The 17,893-nt window shown below is 34.8% G+C and overlaps 1 protein-coding gene across 4 annotated transcripts in view; it reads right to left on the bottom strand.

The window, feature by feature from the left end:
- The window catches only part of LOC150103008 (CCR4-NOT transcription complex subunit 3-like), a 447,199-nt gene that overhangs the window by 224,579 nt on the left and 204,727 nt on the right, over positions 1-17,893 (bottom strand). For all 4 annotated transcript variants that reach the window (XM_090398514.1, XM_090398516.1, XM_090398518.1 and 1 more), the window contains exons 5-7: positions 8,768-8,896; positions 8,546-8,641; positions 3,535-3,784 (exon numbers count right to left, since the gene is read on the bottom strand). In XM_090398514.1, the coding sequence (XP_090254640.1) occupies positions 3,535-3,784; positions 8,546-8,641; positions 8,768-8,896 (475 nt within the window). The remainder of the gene's footprint in view (positions 1-3,534; positions 3,785-8,545; positions 8,642-8,767; positions 8,897-17,893) is intronic.

The raw sequence follows: 17,893 nt of genomic DNA, 5'->3' as shown, positions 1-17,893 counted from the left end.
TATGAGGGAATGTGGAGTGTAGAGTTTGGTAGATAGAAGAAGGAGAGGTGATATGATTGAGACTTTTAAACTGTTGAGAGGTAGTTAGAGGGCCAACACCAGGGAGTTCTTTTGCTTGGTGGAACAGCAGGAAGGAGCAATGACAAGGGGCCATCTCTGGAAGTCATGAAAGGAAGCTGTGAGCAAGAGGCGAGGAGTGGTTTCTTTGCACGGAGAGTGGCTGAACCATGGAATGCATTGCCTGATAGAGTGGGGAGAGCAAGAACAGTCAATGAGTTCAATGAGTGATGTGACAGACTTTGTATTTCCTAGGAAGGACCTCCTACGATGAGGCTTTTGACTCCATGGAGGCCTGAATAATAATCATCTGTATTTACGTTTTGTAAACCTGCAAGGTGTCAACAGAAAAGCTATTCAAAACAATACAGTTATATGGTGTCAATGGAGCATTATACCAAGCAATGGTCTTTATTTGAATTGTAAGTCAGAAGTGAAGGAAGTACAGGAAGATTGTTTTTGTATTAAATCTGATGTCAGACAAGGTTGTACGTTATCCCCTCTGTTATTCATTATCTGTATGGATCACATTATGAAGGAAAGCAGTATTAAACCTGCTTTAATATCAAAATAGGAGATGTTAATCTCACTCTTTACTTTATGCAGATGATTTTATACTTTTAAATAAATCCACTACAAGTCTGCAAGATTCGCTGACTAAATTGAACAAATGTTGTAATAAATTTGGTATGAAAATCAGCAATAATACTATGGCTTTGAACAAAACAAAGATAATGAAAATAGACAGAAACATTGAAAATATCAACTGCATCGTGAATGGAGAACCTATAGAACAAGTAAAACATTTCAGCTATTTAGACCTGATTTTTAGTGAAGATGGTAAATTAAATATGGAAATAGACAACAGAATCAACAAAGCCAATATGGTGGGAAGTCAACTGAATAAATTTATATAGAATAAGAGAGAAATTAGTCAAAACAATTGCTATTAGGAAACATTGTTAGCATCCAGGAATGTGTTAGCAGAGTTAATCTCAGGTGATATGGTCACTTAAACAGAATGAGAGAGAGGAATGATTAGCAAAACATGTGTTCTCTGCCAGGTTGGAAGGAAAAAGACCCAGAGGGAGACTAAGATATAGGTGGATAGATACAGAAAAAATTGCCTTAGAAGATAGCCATATAAGACCTGATAATCTTATTTGTAGACAGACAGCAGATTGATTTGAAGGAAAATTGTTGATAGGAAGTAAGGTAATGAGGTAAATTCTTCATGTAGTACTATCATAATATTCTGTACACCCCTGAGGGTACATGTCAGGAATTTGATGATAATTATACAGTTTAAGTAATAATGGTAATAAGTTGATGATGATGATGATGGTAATAAGTTCATGAATGGTATGTTATTTTCGACAACAAAAGTAACGTAAGAAAAATAGCTAACACTGGGTTTATTTGTTATAAGATTTGAGATTACTAGTTATCGATTAGTTTTGCCATGTGAACTAGTGGCTTCGTCTGGATGTGGATGAACATACAAATATACATAAACAACAAGCTTTGATTATACAAATCAATACCCTACTAAAAAAAATACTGAATGCATAGCAACCATTACACAATAGAAACACGTAGAGTGTGGATGCTGGCACATGGACAGTCATTGTTCAGCAGAGCTCTCATCCCATTCAATGTTGTGGTGAGTGTTGGAAAAATGGAATGCCAACCCTGAACTGTCTTCTTTGTTGTTGTTAATGTCCCCAATATGTTCCTTTTGTCTTATTTCTAAACTTCTCAAAGTTTGTGCTATGTAATTAAGGCCACAACACAAGAACATGGGATGTTGTCAACTTCAGGATGTTCGTTGAAAGAGTTGTGATCCTTGGGTGAGCATAACAGATTTCATACTGTCATAATTGGTTTGAAGGTATAACATCACGAGATTTCAGGAGATTAGCAATATTTTGTGAAAATTCGCCAATAAAAGGGATGGAAATTAAAGTTCTGTAATGAATGGCATGGATTTGTTGTAGAGAGAGATTAGACAGTAGTATTCTTTTTGTTAATTTTTGGGGATATCCATTGTTGATCAATAGTTGGAGAATAGAATGTAATTCTTCTGTTAATGTTCCTTCATCTCTTATAATAGAGATCACCCTGTTTTTCAGCTTATGTACAATGACCATTTTTTGTGAAATATAATTATGACAGTACGAAATCTGTTATGCTCACCGAAGGACTACAACTCTTTCAACAAACATCATGGAGTTTACAACATCACATGTTCTTGTGGCCTTAATTACATAGGACAAACTTTGAGAAGTTTAGAAATAAGACAAAAGGAACATATTGGAGACATCAACAACAATAGAGAAGACAGTTCAGGGTTGGCATTCCATTTCTCCAACACTCACCACAACACTGGGATAAGAGCTCCATGCCATACATAGAGGATGACTACAGTTCCCACAACGTAAAAGATGCTAGGGTGGTAATCCACTCACAAGGTACCTAAACAGAAACCAAGCGATGATTTTGAGTGACATTTGGCGTTCACTCATTAGATCTCTAAGCCCATCAGACTTTAATTTCTCTGCTGACTATCGAACGCACCTACTGAACAATGACTGACCATGTGCCAGCATCCACACTCTACGTGTTTCTATTGTGTAACAGTTCCTATGCATTCAGTATTTTTTTAGTTATGTATTGATTCATAATCAAAGCTTGTTATTTGTTTATATTTGTATGTTCATCTAAACCCAGATAAACGTTCTCTGAAAGGAATAAATTCAAGTTCACATTAGTTGTATTAACTCCCACTAGGATGCGAGGCAATGCTGTCCATGATCCACTTATCATGGACAATTGATGAAATAACTATTGATATATCAAATTGAAAGTGAATATATTTTCACGTAGGTTAGCAAACAGTGGTTGCCGTGTAACTCAAAAAATGAAATTGGTCTTGAAACAATAAAAATATTTAACACATGCTACGCTATCATTAAAGGTATTAGTTTCTAAAAAAAATTGGTTAAATTAAAGGGCCGAGAAAATTAGTTTATAAAACAGATACAGTTATGTTAGTAATATAATATTTAGTAAATTAATAAAAATGTAATAGAAAAAGTGTAATAAAAAGGATTTGATTGATTCTAAATGCCTTAGAAACATAACAATTTGGAGAAAAACTGTCAACAGGAAGTTTAGTAATAATGTAAACTTTCATGCAATACTATCTCAGTATCCTGTATGCTCCCTTGGGGATTATAATTAAAATGATGATAACTTTGAAAATGCAACAGCATATCATCAAGTAATGCAAGTACTGCTTTAACACTTATTATAATAAGAGAAAAAAAAAGAAATTGTAAATTTTCTTTACTTATACTAAACATAACGAGTTCATTATAACAAGTGTCCTCTCTAATTCTGAAGAATTCCATCCATGCAATGATTACTATTTCTGTATATGTAAATAATTACTATCTTTAATTTCCCAGTACTTACTTGCTGCTCTTGTTTTTGCCAAATATTCTTGGAGATCCTCTAGACCTAAGTCATCATACACAAATTCATTTTCCTCAAAATCTGGATCCTGCGATGATTCTATATAATACTCTACATCATCTTTGATCTTTTTGATATGATCAACTTCTACTGTACTATTGTCCAGCATTCTCAGAAGTGTTTCCAGCTGTTTTATATGATACCTGTGCCTTTCAATCCTGTTTTTCACTTCATCAAGGCGATCTTGTTTCTATCAATATAAGTTTACAAAAGATTAAAGATGCATTAGGTCTTCACAATAAAAATAACATGTAAAAGGAATATGTATATATTTAAGATAAATTATTTCCTACAGATAATTTTCTAAAATACCTTAATTATCCACTATAACAAAGCATCATTTTTCATCATATTAGATGAAGAAGCTAGTTTTCCTTCAGGTATATGCCAATTAGACAAGAATAACATCATGATACTGAAAAGTTCCACATTAACAATGACCATAATTATAGTCAACTTAAAATGATTGAAATTGATTTTTAAACGTTATTTTAATAATTCACCGATTTTAATACTTAGAAATATTCATCAGGTAGATATTTTGAAATCGGCATGTATTCATGGCTGTAACATATTTACAGCCTTTAATATATTAACGCCTGCATGCTCTCACACAAAACTTGAAAGTATGACTGACAGAATCACTGCAAGTTTTTATTTTTTATCCACTTTTAAGTTAATATGATGTAAATGATTTTTGGCAAAATGGAAAGTTACGATTACAAGCAACTGAATTAAGTCAATCTCTAGTTCCTAAACCACACAGAATTTGCAGAGCCCAGTCTGTAACAACCCACAAAGCAACTAAAGCAATACCTAAGAGCAGCAAGTTTTGATTGTGGTAAAAACTGAAACCCTCAAAAATTTAATCATTGTAATATAAACACTCATGAATAAAATGATAACCAGTTACTTGTCTGTTAATGGAAATGAAGAATAGCACAAAGTAATAAATAAAATGTTAGTTTATTGCTTTGATATTTCATCTGTCATAGACACATCACATAATGTCTGCATGCATCATAAAGAAAGCACAAATGACTTAAACCTGAAGTACTAAGAAGGATACCATGGGTGTTAATAAAATAGAAAGGTAATGAAAATAGGGACAAAGCGCTGAACTGGTAACATGGTGCAGGTGAGGGGAGGAAAGAAGATCTAACAAATACAATCAAATAATATAAAACATATAATAAATCAGATATATAATCAATAATAATCAAAATCTTTAGGTGGGAGATGAATGTCATCGTATGATGCGAGACTACCACCACACCCTGCTTATTGGAGGCATGAAGTTGCTCTTGAAAAAAGTTGTATCATTCTAGAGCAGGGATTCTAGACTATGGAAAAAATATAAAAATTAATTTCAAAATATCCTTAACTGACTTGCAGTACTAATATACTATAGGTTCAACCTTTTATGAGAAGGAACCACAAAAAAAGTTATATATATATATATATATATATATATGTAGAAAGTATTTTTACCTTGGGTATAAATATGTTAAAGATACCAAGCAATTTTAAACCTGGTTTTACTCCATTTCCCAAGTAAGCAAACAGACTAAAAGTCAAGTTTGCGCCTGCAATTGATGCAAGTCTAACTGATCCCACAGGTAGTGCAGGATCAGGGCAACTCGTGGCAAAGGTGGAACAAGCTCCGATCACTAATCTTAATATTTACCCTTAATGCCAAAACACATCTCCAAGAAGGGGATGTATGATGTTTTGTATTAAAGGCAAGGGGCCACTACCCAGACCGGTTTCGACCTTTATTGAGGTCTCGTCAGTGGGAGCTAGGCTTAGAAATACCAAGATTTAGTAATACCGAGCTTGTAAGTATTTCGCCAAAACAAGTTACCATAAGGTGTTTTAACCTTATTAAATAAAAATCTCTGGAGGAGATATAAATGTAGAAAGTATTTTTACCTTGGGTATAAATATGTTAAAGATACCAAGCAATTTTAAACCTGGTTTTACTCCATTTCCCAAGTAAGCAAACAGACTAAAAGTCAAGTTTGCGCCTGCAATTGATGCAAGTCTAACTGATCCCACAGGTAGTGCAGGATCAGGGCAACTCGTGGCAAAGGTGGAACAAGCTCCGATCACTAATCTTAATATTTACCCTTAATGCCAAAACACATCTCCAAGAAGGGGATGTATGATGTTTTGTATTAATGTATGATGTTTTGGTTTGTATGATGTTTTGGCGAAATACTTACAAGCTCGGTATTACTAAATCTTGGTATTTCTAAGCCTAGCTCCCACTGACGAGACCTCAATAAAGGTCGAAACCGGTCTGGGTAGTGGCCCCTTGCCTTTAATACAAAACATCATACATCCCCTTCTTGGAGATGTGTTTTGGCATTAAGGGTAAATATTAAGATTAGTGATCGGAGCTTGTTCCACCTTTGCCACGAGTTGCCCTGATCCTGCACTACCTGTGGGATCAGTTAGACTTGCATCAATTGCAGGCGCAAACTTGACTTTTAGTCTGTTTGCTTACTTGGGAAATGGAGTAAAACCAGGTTTAAAATTGCTTGGTATCTTTAACATATTTATACCCAAGGTAAAAATACTTTCTACATTTATATCTCCTCCAGAGATTTTTATTTAATAAGGTTAAAACACCTTATGGTAACTTGTTTTGGCGAAATACTTACAAGCTCGGTATTACTAAATCTTGGTATTTCTAAGCCTAGCTCCCACTGACGAGACCTCAATAAAGGTCGAAACCGGTCTGGGTAGTGGCCCCTTGCCTTTAATACAAAACATCATACATCCCCTTCTTGGAGATGTGTTTTGGCATTAAGGGTAAATATTAAGATTAGTGATCGGAGCTTGTTCCACCTTTGCCACGAGTTGCCCTGATCCTGCACTACCTGTGGGATCAGTTAGACTTGCATCAATTGCAGGCGCAAACTTGACTTTTAGTCTGTTTGCTTACTTGGGAAATGGAGTAAAACCAGGTTTAAAATTGCTTGGTATCTTTAACATATATATATATATATATTTAGATTCCACAATAGGAAAAATGACCACAATGCCGACAGAAATCACGGTGGATTGATGACATCGTCAGATTTGCAGGAATGACATGGGAAACGAGGGCCATGGACAGACAGTTTTGGAGTAATCTTGGAAAGGCCTTCATCTAGCAGTGGATCTACAATGGTTGATGATGATATATATATATATATATATATATATATATATATATATATATAGTGAAACCTCAGTTGTCGAACATAATTCGTTCCTAAAGGCTGTTCGGAAACCAATTCGTTCAAAAACCTAAACCATTTTCCCATGAGAATTAATGTAAAATGGATTAATCTGTTCCCGAACCCCATATGATTGTTTATTTAAACCTTTACAGCAGTACTTCATGCATAAGATCGTATACAAACATAATGAAAATTCATAAAATCTTACATAAAAAGAATAAAATAAACACAATAACTAAATAAAATATAGACGAAAATTTAACTTCGTCTATAAATTGGCAAATTTTTTTCTTGAAAGTATTTTCTCACACTTGGGGCAAAGACTTCATGGATCCACTCAATAAACAATTGTCTGGTTACCCAAGCCTTACTATTAGCCCTCCACATAACAGCCAATTTACTTTTCATCACGTTATTTTTCTTGAACACCCTCGGATTCTCAGAGTGGTACACAAGCAACGGCTTGACCTTGAAGTCCCCACTTGCATTTCCATAGCAAAAGAGTCAGCCTATCCTTCATTGGCTTGTGTGCTGGCAATGCTTCTTCCTCCTGAGTGATGTAGGTTCCTCTTTGGCAATTTTTTCCAAAATAGGCCGGTTTCATCATAGTTGAACACTTGTTGGGTAAGAAAACCCTCAGCCTTTACATAGTCACTAAATTCTTGCACACATTTCTCAGCAACTTCTTGGTTCAAACATTGGTGGGGTATACAGTGCTCTACATAATCAATATTTTGCCACCTCTAAATCCAACAATATATGTCATAAAAAAAAATATATTTTTTATGGTTGAGATACAATTTATTTTAACATTTAAAAATATAATTTTTACAGTAAGAAAATTAACAAAATCTAGTTTTTAATAATTAAATAAAATATAATAGTAAAAAGATAGGAAGAATCTTTTGCCTGAATACACTGTCATTAGTCTTTGACAGACAAGTAACTGGCTATCAGAATATCATTTTATTCATGAGTGTTTATATTACAATGATTACTTATTAATTTCCGAGGGTTTCAGTTTTTACTACAATCAAAACTTGCTGCTCTTAGGTATTGTCTTAGTTGCTTTGTGGGTTACCATGGTGTAGGATACTACATTTGACATAAAAACAATATATGAAATAAAAAAATAATTCACACCAATCTTCATACTTTCAAACCTGTTGCAATATACTTTAATTGAAACACTTCTGTTATAAGGAGGGATACTAATAATAAATCATGTTAAAAAAATAAATAAATAAATAAAAATGAAAAGATGCAATTCTACACACACAAAACAAATGAATCATAACTGGTATCAGGGTACACAGTACCTCTAGTGGCTGAAAACAGAACTTGTCTGCTCTGAAATTGGTGATTTGGGTAAACTAAGTACTCAGTTAATTAAGGTTTGGATAATATTGTACTCCTCTTTCAGTTTAGCTTTCTCTTTCTTAGTGAAACATGGACACTGACTACAAAAGAGAAAGCCACATGAAATTGTTTTTCAAAGCATTTGTGCAAAACACAAAAATGTTTTGGCTACAAACGTCGAAAAAAATGAGTTCTCATTATAAATTTCTTTAACTTCTTTTTTAAATTACATTTCAATTATATTCTAAATAACCAGAATGCTTCCAAACTTTTCCTAACTTTTATCATTTCGACAATGTCTAAATTTAAGAAGGTCCAGCTAATTAAGTAAAAAGAAATAAACCAAAGGGAAAAAAAATTACCTCTTTATCGTTTTTCTTTTTTTTTAGAGCAATCATAAGAGATTCCATTTCTGATTCAAAATGGTCCACTTTAATATTAAGAGACTCAATGGATGTCTGCAAACAATTACAGAATATTAATACATCATTGATATTCAATACTACAATGCAATATTTACCTGCTTAATTTTTTTTTTTTTTTTTTTTTTTTTTTTTTTTTTTTTTTTAATAAGTTAAACTTACAGATAACCAATTTGTGATTTCATCTTTCTCCTTCTGGGCAGGATCTAGTTTTTGTGCTGCGCCTAAACCTTCTTTTGAATAAGCTTTAGTTTTGGTTTCTCTCTCAACCACTTTAAACCTTTCCATTTGCTAAATTGAAAATAATAATTAAACAATGTTATTTAAAAACTGTTAAGAAAAATAAATACAAAGCTCTTTAATACAAAGATACATACTGTGAGATTCAATGTGTGTGTGTGTGTGTGTGTGTGATTAATCACTATTACAGCAAGAAAATGTTACAACTTGAACATTATCATCATGACTCCTCAAGGGAGTCCAAGGATGCATCGAGAAAGGGCCCGTTTTTAAGCCATTGATATTCAAATACCTCTCCTGCTGAATAAATCAACAGGAAATGCAATCACAACACATCCAAATACTCACTACATTCCATGAGAAGAATCTGGATCTCACATATTTCCTACCTACCCTCTTATCTCCCAGCGCTGACCCTGCATTCAATCCCACCTCCCATAGGGCTCAAATTCTTGCTTGTATCTATTTGTGTATGATATTGACTAAAGTGTGTTTCTATCACATCTCCTCTGTTCCATCTATTCACAAAACTCTGAAAAAATCTTCAGATTCTCTCAATCTAGCTATATTCATATGTGCAATTCTACAGGACAGTTATTTTGGCTAACCTGCATGCATTAATCCAGATATGGGCCTCATTGAATTTAGTGTTCTCTTCAACACTGCAGTTATCTGATGAAATGCCTTAAGCACCAATGTGGCCACTAAACTTTAACTCACTGAGTGGAGGTGATACTATCCACTCTAAACCTCTAGTCTCATCTACGCTGACTAATTGCAGCAAATTCTCATTAATATAATACATTGCTTGCCATGTTCTTAATCAAAAATGCATTGCCTTGCACTTAGAAATACTAGACTGATTAATTAATATTTGTCCATGGAAATTCTGTATTAGATACGTCCCTTATCACTAGTCCTAGTTTAGCATCAAAAACAAACAATTAAATATTACCCTCTACTAGACCATTCCAAATATCAATAGCATACAGGTGTGAAAGCTGGTCTTGAAATTCATGCTTGCTCTTGTTATTATTCAGGGAGTGAGATGTGTGATTGAAGTCTGATTAGCGGAATAATGAATTACTGACCATTTAAAACTATATACAGATAACCCTCATATAATGCGGTACTTATACAACGCGATTTCAGTATAACGCGGTCTACAAATTGTAGTAACCCTTTTGAACGTGGTACTTATACAATGCAGTTTCGATATAAGACAGTCTACAAACTGTAGTAAGTCTTTATCTTTTCATATATTTTTCAACTCACGACTTAAAAATCAAATTTTATCTTCGTTAAATTTGCGTCTGCCTGTATCGCGCATGTAGTTATAAGTAGAGCGAATTTATATTAGGGAAAATATCCCTTAGTATGCATGTACATCAATTGTTTACCATATAAAGTATTTATTGTTGAAAATTGTCTTCGTTTTTCTGCCAGGAAAGTGCATTAAAAATCATAAGTGTCTTAATCTTGAGCTGAGCACTTAATTTTTTGGTGTGTTACATACAATATGTTATGCTTTTTTTTTAATGTAAAAAAAAGTATTTTTATAGTAATGGCCATTTAGAGCGCTTTTGCAATATGGTTGAAAATTAAATTAGTGAATTAATTGATGGAGAAATAGATGTAAATGAGGAGGAACTGGTACAATTAATAGATGACGTCGAACCAAATGGTGGCAAAAGTTCTGCTGAAGATTCTGATTGTGATGAATCCATTAAAGAATTCGGTTTAAAGAAATTAGCAGAAGGATCAGACTTAGCAAGAAAGTTATTTTATGGATAATGATCTCCCAATGGAGCGCTCCGGAAAATTCACGAGACAATTGGATATTTATTTAGCTCCGTATTATGAACTTAATAAAAAAATTTTCAATTTATGAACTGGTCAATAACATCGTCATAAAAAGTTGGTTGTAACTTAATTTTCCCAAGCAGCATACACACTTGTAAAGGCTGGCTGAAGCTCACTGGCTAGAGCTACTTTGACGCGTATGGCCTTGTGTTTAAGACGATGTGAAGGGAGCGTAAATGGTTATGCGCGCTCATGAAATCACAGTGCCAAGGCAAGGACCTGGAAGCATCTACAACCGAGCAAGCCAAGGTAGCTTTGACTAGAGGAGCAAGCATCAACCTTCGATACACAACACAAAGCTCAATTATTGCCATGCAAGCTTAAGACATATTCTGCCTACAAAAATAAATGCCTAAATGGAATGCTTATAAATGCATGCATTTATTAACAAATAAATATTACTTCTTTCTCAATTAAAGCATGGAGAATTTGCCACTGATAGCATCCAAGTTAAACAACCATGGCCCAAGCATAGAATCCTCCTTTTCTAAGACTAAGCAATCCAATACATCGCTTCATGAAACCTGTCAGTTAGGACCACTCCCCCCATTCATGTAAAAAGGAATGTGCAAAGGAGGTGATAGTATTCTAACCTGTTTATTTAACCAGTCTCAACACATGGCAATTCCTGATGAATGGAAAGTGAGCAAGATAATTCCACTGCATAAGGGTGGAGCAAGAACTGATAGAATGAATTATAGATCAGTCAGAGTTCTGGCTCTATGGTTACATAATAGAATTATTTTGTTCACCTTCCACTCATTAGGAATAATAACATGCTGAGACCATCATTTTATTTTTTATTTTGGTTTAACCAATAAGAATACAATTTGGTCGGCTAAATCCCAAATTGCCAGCCCATCCTCGTTCGTTCAGTATCAAAGTAGATACCCAACAGGGTGCACCACGAGAAGGTGAGGATTGGACATTAGGTCAGAAGCCCTGGTCGGTTCTCCGCATTCCTTTAAAGGCTATGTGGAGGTCTCCTCTCAGTTATACAGCTTTGACCCTTAAGCACCCTTAAGCAGGATAAAATTGAATTTCATATTGAAAAGAATAACATGTAAGAAAGTTTTAAAGCGAATAAAAGTTGAGCAGCTCTCAGATGTAAACTGTAGACTAAAATACAGAAATATTATTGAAAAGAAAATGAAAGAGTTTGAGAACAGGAATCAAACCTTGGAGATTCAGTGGCAAACTCTGAAGGAAACATTGATTGATTCTGCCAGAGAGGCATGTGGTGAGGTTGTGTGCAAAGATAAAAAAATCAGAACTCCCTGGTGGACACAGGAAGTTAAAGAGGCAGTGAAGGAAAAGAAGAAAGCATATCAAAAGTTCCTGGCAAATAAGTCAGCTTTTACTCTTACAGAATACAGAGACAAATGTAAGAAAGCTAAACAGTGTGTAAAACTAGCTAAACAAAAGTCATGGGAGGACTTTGGCAAGAATATAGAAAATAAATATCAAGAAGGTGGCAAAATATTCTGGAGGTTGTTGAAGAAGTTTAAGAATGGAGGAAAGAGTGCTGTAAAAGGAATTAGAGATGATAAAGGTGAAATGAAAACAGGAGAAAAAGATATCCTTGAAGTATGGAGTAATTACTTTGAAAAACTGCTAAATGAAACAAGCAGTGATGACAGCACAGTGATAAAAAACACTGACCAGGCATGCAGTCAGGAATACATATCCATACTTGAAGTAGAAAAAGCCATCAAAGGCTTGAAATGTGGAAAGGCAGCAGGAGTAGATGATATTCGACCAGAAATGCTGAAGTATGGTGGTATAAGAGTCTTACAGTGGCTGCACTGCATAGTTCAGAAAGCCTGGACAGAGGGACGAATTCCCGATGATTGGAGTAGAGCTCTCATAGTACCCATATATAAAAAGGGAAATAAAACTGAATGTGAGAATTACAGAGGTATTTCCCTACTGAGTGTTCCTGGCAAGATCTATGCAAGTATACTTGAGAAACGGTTGAGAAGAATTGTGGAAGAAAAGCTTGGTGAAGAACAAGCTGGATTCAGGCCAAATAGAGGCTGTCAGGATCAGATCTTCACTTTACGACAAATAGTCGAGAAAGCATGGGAATATAACAAAGATCTGTATTTAAGTTTTGTCGATTTGGAAAAGGCATATGACAAGGTGCCAAGAGAGAAGCTATTCAATACGCTGCAGTTATATGGTGTCAATGGGGCATTATATCAAGCAATACTTAGTCTTTATTTGAGTTGTAAGTCAGCAGTTAGAATTGAAGGAAGTACAGGAAGATGGTTTAATGTTAAATCTGGTGTGAGACAAGGATGTACATTATCCCCTCTGTTATTCATTATCTATATGGATCACATTATGAAGGAATGTGGTATTAAACCTGATATCAAAATTGGAGATGTTAATGTCAGCTCTTTGCTTTATGCGGATGATGTTATACTTCTAAATAAATCCGCTACAAGTCTGCAAGATTCTCTGACTAAATTGAATAACTGTTGTAATAGATATGGTATGAAAGTCAGCAATAAAAAGACAAAGACAATGAAAATAGGCAGAATCATTGAAAATGTCAACTGTGTTGTGAATGGAGAACCTGTGGAACAAGAAAAACATTTCAGCTACTTAGGCACAATTTTTACTGAAGATGGTAAACTAAATATAGAAATAGGCAACAGAATCAGCAAAGCTGGTATCGTGGGAAGTCAATTGAATAAATTCATATGGAATAAGAAAGAAATTAGTCGGAACACTAAATTAGCTGTATACAAGACTGTGTTCAAACCAATTTTAACTTATGGATTTGAGAGCTGGGTCAGAAGTAAAACACTTGACCAAAGACTAGAGACCGCAGATATGAGAGTCCTGAGAAAGATTAGAGGCGTGAACAGATGGCATCAATGGCAATATCATATTAAAAATGAGGATATTAGGAAAGAACTTGACATTGTCAGCATCCAGGAATGTGTTAGCAGAGCTAATCTCAGATGGTATGGTCACTTAAATAGAATGGGAGAGGAAAGATTAGCAAAACAAGTGTTCTCTGCCAGGTTGGCAGGAAAACGACCCAGAGGAAGACCAAGATATAGGTGGATTGATACGGTACAAAGTGCCTTAGACGATAGAAATATAAGATCTGATAATGTTGGAGTCTTGACAAGTAACAGACTGATTTGGAGGAAAATTGTAGATAGGAAGTTAGTAATGATGTAATTTTTTCATATAGTACTGTCATATCCTGTACACCCCTTGAGGGTACATGGCAGGAATTTGATGATGATGATGATGACATGCTGAGACTAGTTGAATAACCAGGTAAGGATAGTACCAACTCTCCTTCGGTCTGTGTCAATAGTCTATCCAGTCTGACTGTTGTATTTGAATCTTTGAATGTGAATCTCTTTGCATTAGTTTTACAGCTGTAATAAGTTAACAAGTTATCAAAGTTTTAGCTTTCAGCTTTAATTATTCTTCAATGTCACTCTTTCTTTTACTTGCTACATAGCAATTAAATTCCCTTCGATTTCCATTGGGCTGTTTGATAACTTCTTTTATCTGATTTTAGTATCCTTATCATAGCCATCATTCTACTCATCTATCTCATCATCACTCATTTGATGTTATGAGCTAACTTTTGCTTTTTATGCAGCTCCTGCTGTTAGCATTATTCCTCCATTTAATTCCTTTGTAATTTATTCTAACTCTGGGGATGCTATTTTTTTCTGAATCTTCCTTCAGAAAGTCTGACAATTTCTCAGGCCCTGCTAATTCTGCTATTATACAGTTTCTCATGCTAACCCACTGTTGCAAGTTGTCTTCTTGATTTATTATTATCATCTATTTGGTAACATATGTCTCTTCTTAGTCAAATCTCTTGCATGCATTCTCCCCTTCCAAGTCAAAACTGTATGATCACTCTCACAAATTGAAGGTATACCATTTATCTAATTTACAGATAGATTCTCAGATTTACATTTCAGATTTCAGATAACGGCTGGAAAGTGTCAGCCAGAGATGGGTACATTGCAAATAAGGATTGGATGTCAAAACTGACCATGATCTCTGCAGGCCGAAGGGTTAGGTGTTTTTTTTTTTTTTTTGTTATTTATTACTAGATCCAATGTTCTTGTACTACGAGCCCCCTTCATCAAGTGCTACTTAAGGCAGTTAACACTTAGCAATGCTATAAATTCCTTTGCCTTTATTTTGTATGCATTTGTTTCCCAGCGGTTCATATAGCAGTTCCTTCAATCTGTTTGTAGAATTAGTTTCTGCAGGGAACTCTTCTGATAACAGCTGGAAAGTGTCAGCCAGAGATGGGTACATTGCAAATAAGGATTGGATGTCAAAACTGACCATGATCTCTGCAGGCTGAAGGGTTAGGTTTTTTTTTTTTTGGTGAGAACTTCTGAATTTTTCACAGAGGCTAATGTATGGCCTGTACAGGAGCTTCAAAAACAAGCTAGGAATTTGGTTAGGCAATAAGTGGGCATCTATACAGTAACTATGAGTCTGAGTAGGCCTCCTTTATGGATTTTTGGTAGGCCATAGAAATGTGAAGTTCGTCCAAAATGGGTGTTCAGTTTTTTTACGAAATCTTCATCCCAGCTGACCACTTTGTTGAGTAAGAAATTAAATTTGTTGATTAAGCTAGTGGCAGGGTTCTGATTAATCTCCTAGTAAGTGGTTTGATGTAATCATGAAGTAATCAGTTTGATGAAATCATAGACACTGAGTAAAACAGAAAAAAATTTCTCTTCTATTACAAGATAATTTTTTTCTGTTTTACTCAGTAGTAGTAGTGCCCATGATTACTACAGATTTTCCTTTGTCTGCTCTAGTTATGGTGAGCTGGTTGTTACATCTCAAGGATTTTAGGGACTTGATTTCAGGAGATAAGTTGGGGGGGGGGGGGGTCTCCTCAGTGCTATTCGAAGCACTGAGGAGACTAGTCTATTAGCATCATCACTTGAGCGGGTGCTTAACTTTCTCCCGTTGTTATGCAGGAAATCCAGATATGGAATTGTTTTAAGGCAGTACTAACATAACCATGCCCTTTAGCAAGCTGAAGTTTCAACAGGAGTGAGAGAATGTCCAGTTATGTTGACAACCCATCCGTTTGTTGCCGCACTGACCTTTCTTGGTTTTTGCTTATGAACAAGTGAATCAAACTTGCAGTCAAGGATATCTCTGTTTTTATTGTAAGTTAGTTGTCTCTAGATATGTTTTAGACATAACTAGAGACTAACTAAATGTGTCTAAAATCCTGTTGAAAAGGTCAGTGTTAAGATCAAGCATACTGCCTCTTAAAGAACAGAAATATTGTCAATGTTGAGAGCGAGAACACATTTGATGGCTCATAGGTGATTGTATACAAGTGCATGGCTAGTGGTGACATAAATGCGATCAGCTGGTAATTAGATAATTTCTTTAAATTTACCTTTAATGCCACTTGTGACATAGTAAAGATTATTAGACATGAATTCACAAGAAGAAATATATGATATTCTTTATTCTTGTGAATATATATGTCTAATAATCTTCACTATGTCAAAAAAGCATCCACATCTTCCTGTAAATCCTGTAGTATACAGCGGCAACCAATATATTTTGACCTATTAGTAGGGTGACTATGCTAGTTTGGCCAGGTCTGTCCTGATTTATGCCTGTTGTCAGGTTAGACATTTGTCCCAGTTTTATTTTTTTTAGTGCTATCTTCTTTTTCTAAACCTAGTTTTTCTAGTTTCTTCTATTATTTTTTTTAAAGACAGCATGCAGAGAGTTTGTGATAAAACAATTTGCTCTCGGACACAAGCAGCTAAGCTTGTGTCCTTTAGATAAGAGTGGTGGGAGAAGTATTCAATGCTGCAGCCCTGCCAGTAACTTGGTGTACCAGCCAGTTGCAATCTCTTAGAAGTGCACCTTGTTTTGCAACCTGCAAGATATGAGCCCACTAGGCCACCAGTTAGTAGCATCAGGGGAACAAAATGGAAATTATGTTTGGGTGTACGAGAAATAGAGACTGAACAGTCCTACCGATGAGCATATGGAGAGTAGTAGTCTCAAGATTTTTGTAGTAGTTAAATATGCTCTGGTTACTAAGTACTTCAGCAACTTGTAGAGTGAATATTTTCTCAATTAAAAATAATATGGTCTACAGAGAAGAGTCAACTGAAAGTGCCAACAATTTCAAATTTATTAACCATAAAATGCAACTTTGAAGAAGATTGTAGCCAACATATAAAAAAATAAAAAATAAGATCAGTGAAAAAATACATTCTTCAGAAAAAAATTAGTGATATGATTTTAGAGACAAATATCCCTAATAAACTGGTGAATATTTATAAAGAATAATTATTATTCTGCTTATTATTTTTTAATGCTTAGATCAGTGGTCGCCAAAGTGGTCGATATAACATTGATAGGGGTCGATAGAAAAATATAAGACATCATTATACAGGTAATATTTAATTTGGTTAACTTGGATTACCTCCATCCTGAATGACAACGCAATTAAGAGTGAATCGGGGAAACAGTGACACGAATAGGACCTGTAAGATGGAGCAAGGTCATGAAAATAGTTACCGAGGCCAAAGTGACGTATTTACCAATAAATGGATGTTTGTGGTTCCTGCCCGGCCGGTGCGGTGGGAGCGAGGTTGCAACACGTGCATGGTTCTTATTTACTTACACATATTCAATCCCAGTCTCATTTTTGCACATCGACATACAAGTGGGTTTAATATTCTAAAATTCATCAACATACATATTATAGTTCAATCGTTATTCATTCACGAAATAAACTTCTCTATGTTGAAGAGTTGAGCAGGACTGGTAGTAATACCAGTGTTATTAATACCAGTAGTTTATTAATATCACTAGTAATATCAGTGATATTACTAGTGATAGTAATAGTAGTAGTAATAGTAATATAATAATATATACTATATTATACACACAATAAACAATCTAAAAACTCACATAAGCACCTTTTTTTGCTTGTCCTATTATAATTACGTAATATAATTACATAATAGTAAAACAGAGGGGGTCAATAAAAAAGTCAAGAAACTCTTGAAGGGGTCGACAGTCAAAGAAGTTTGGTGACCCCTGGCTTAGATAATCAATATAATGAAATTTTTTATTTTGTTTAATGGACACCGACATAGGTTGTTTTTATTTGTTTTTGAAAGAACTTTA

This window comes from Typopeltis vanoorti, chromosome 9 (assembly GCF_054136105.1).
Source record: "Typopeltis vanoorti isolate ZY-2024b chromosome 9, IOZ_Tvanoo_1.0, whole genome shotgun sequence".
Taxonomy (NCBI): Eukaryota; Metazoa; Arthropoda; class Arachnida; order Uropygi; family Thelyphonidae; genus Typopeltis; species Typopeltis vanoorti.
This window is presented reverse-complemented; position numbering and strand designations above follow the sequence as displayed.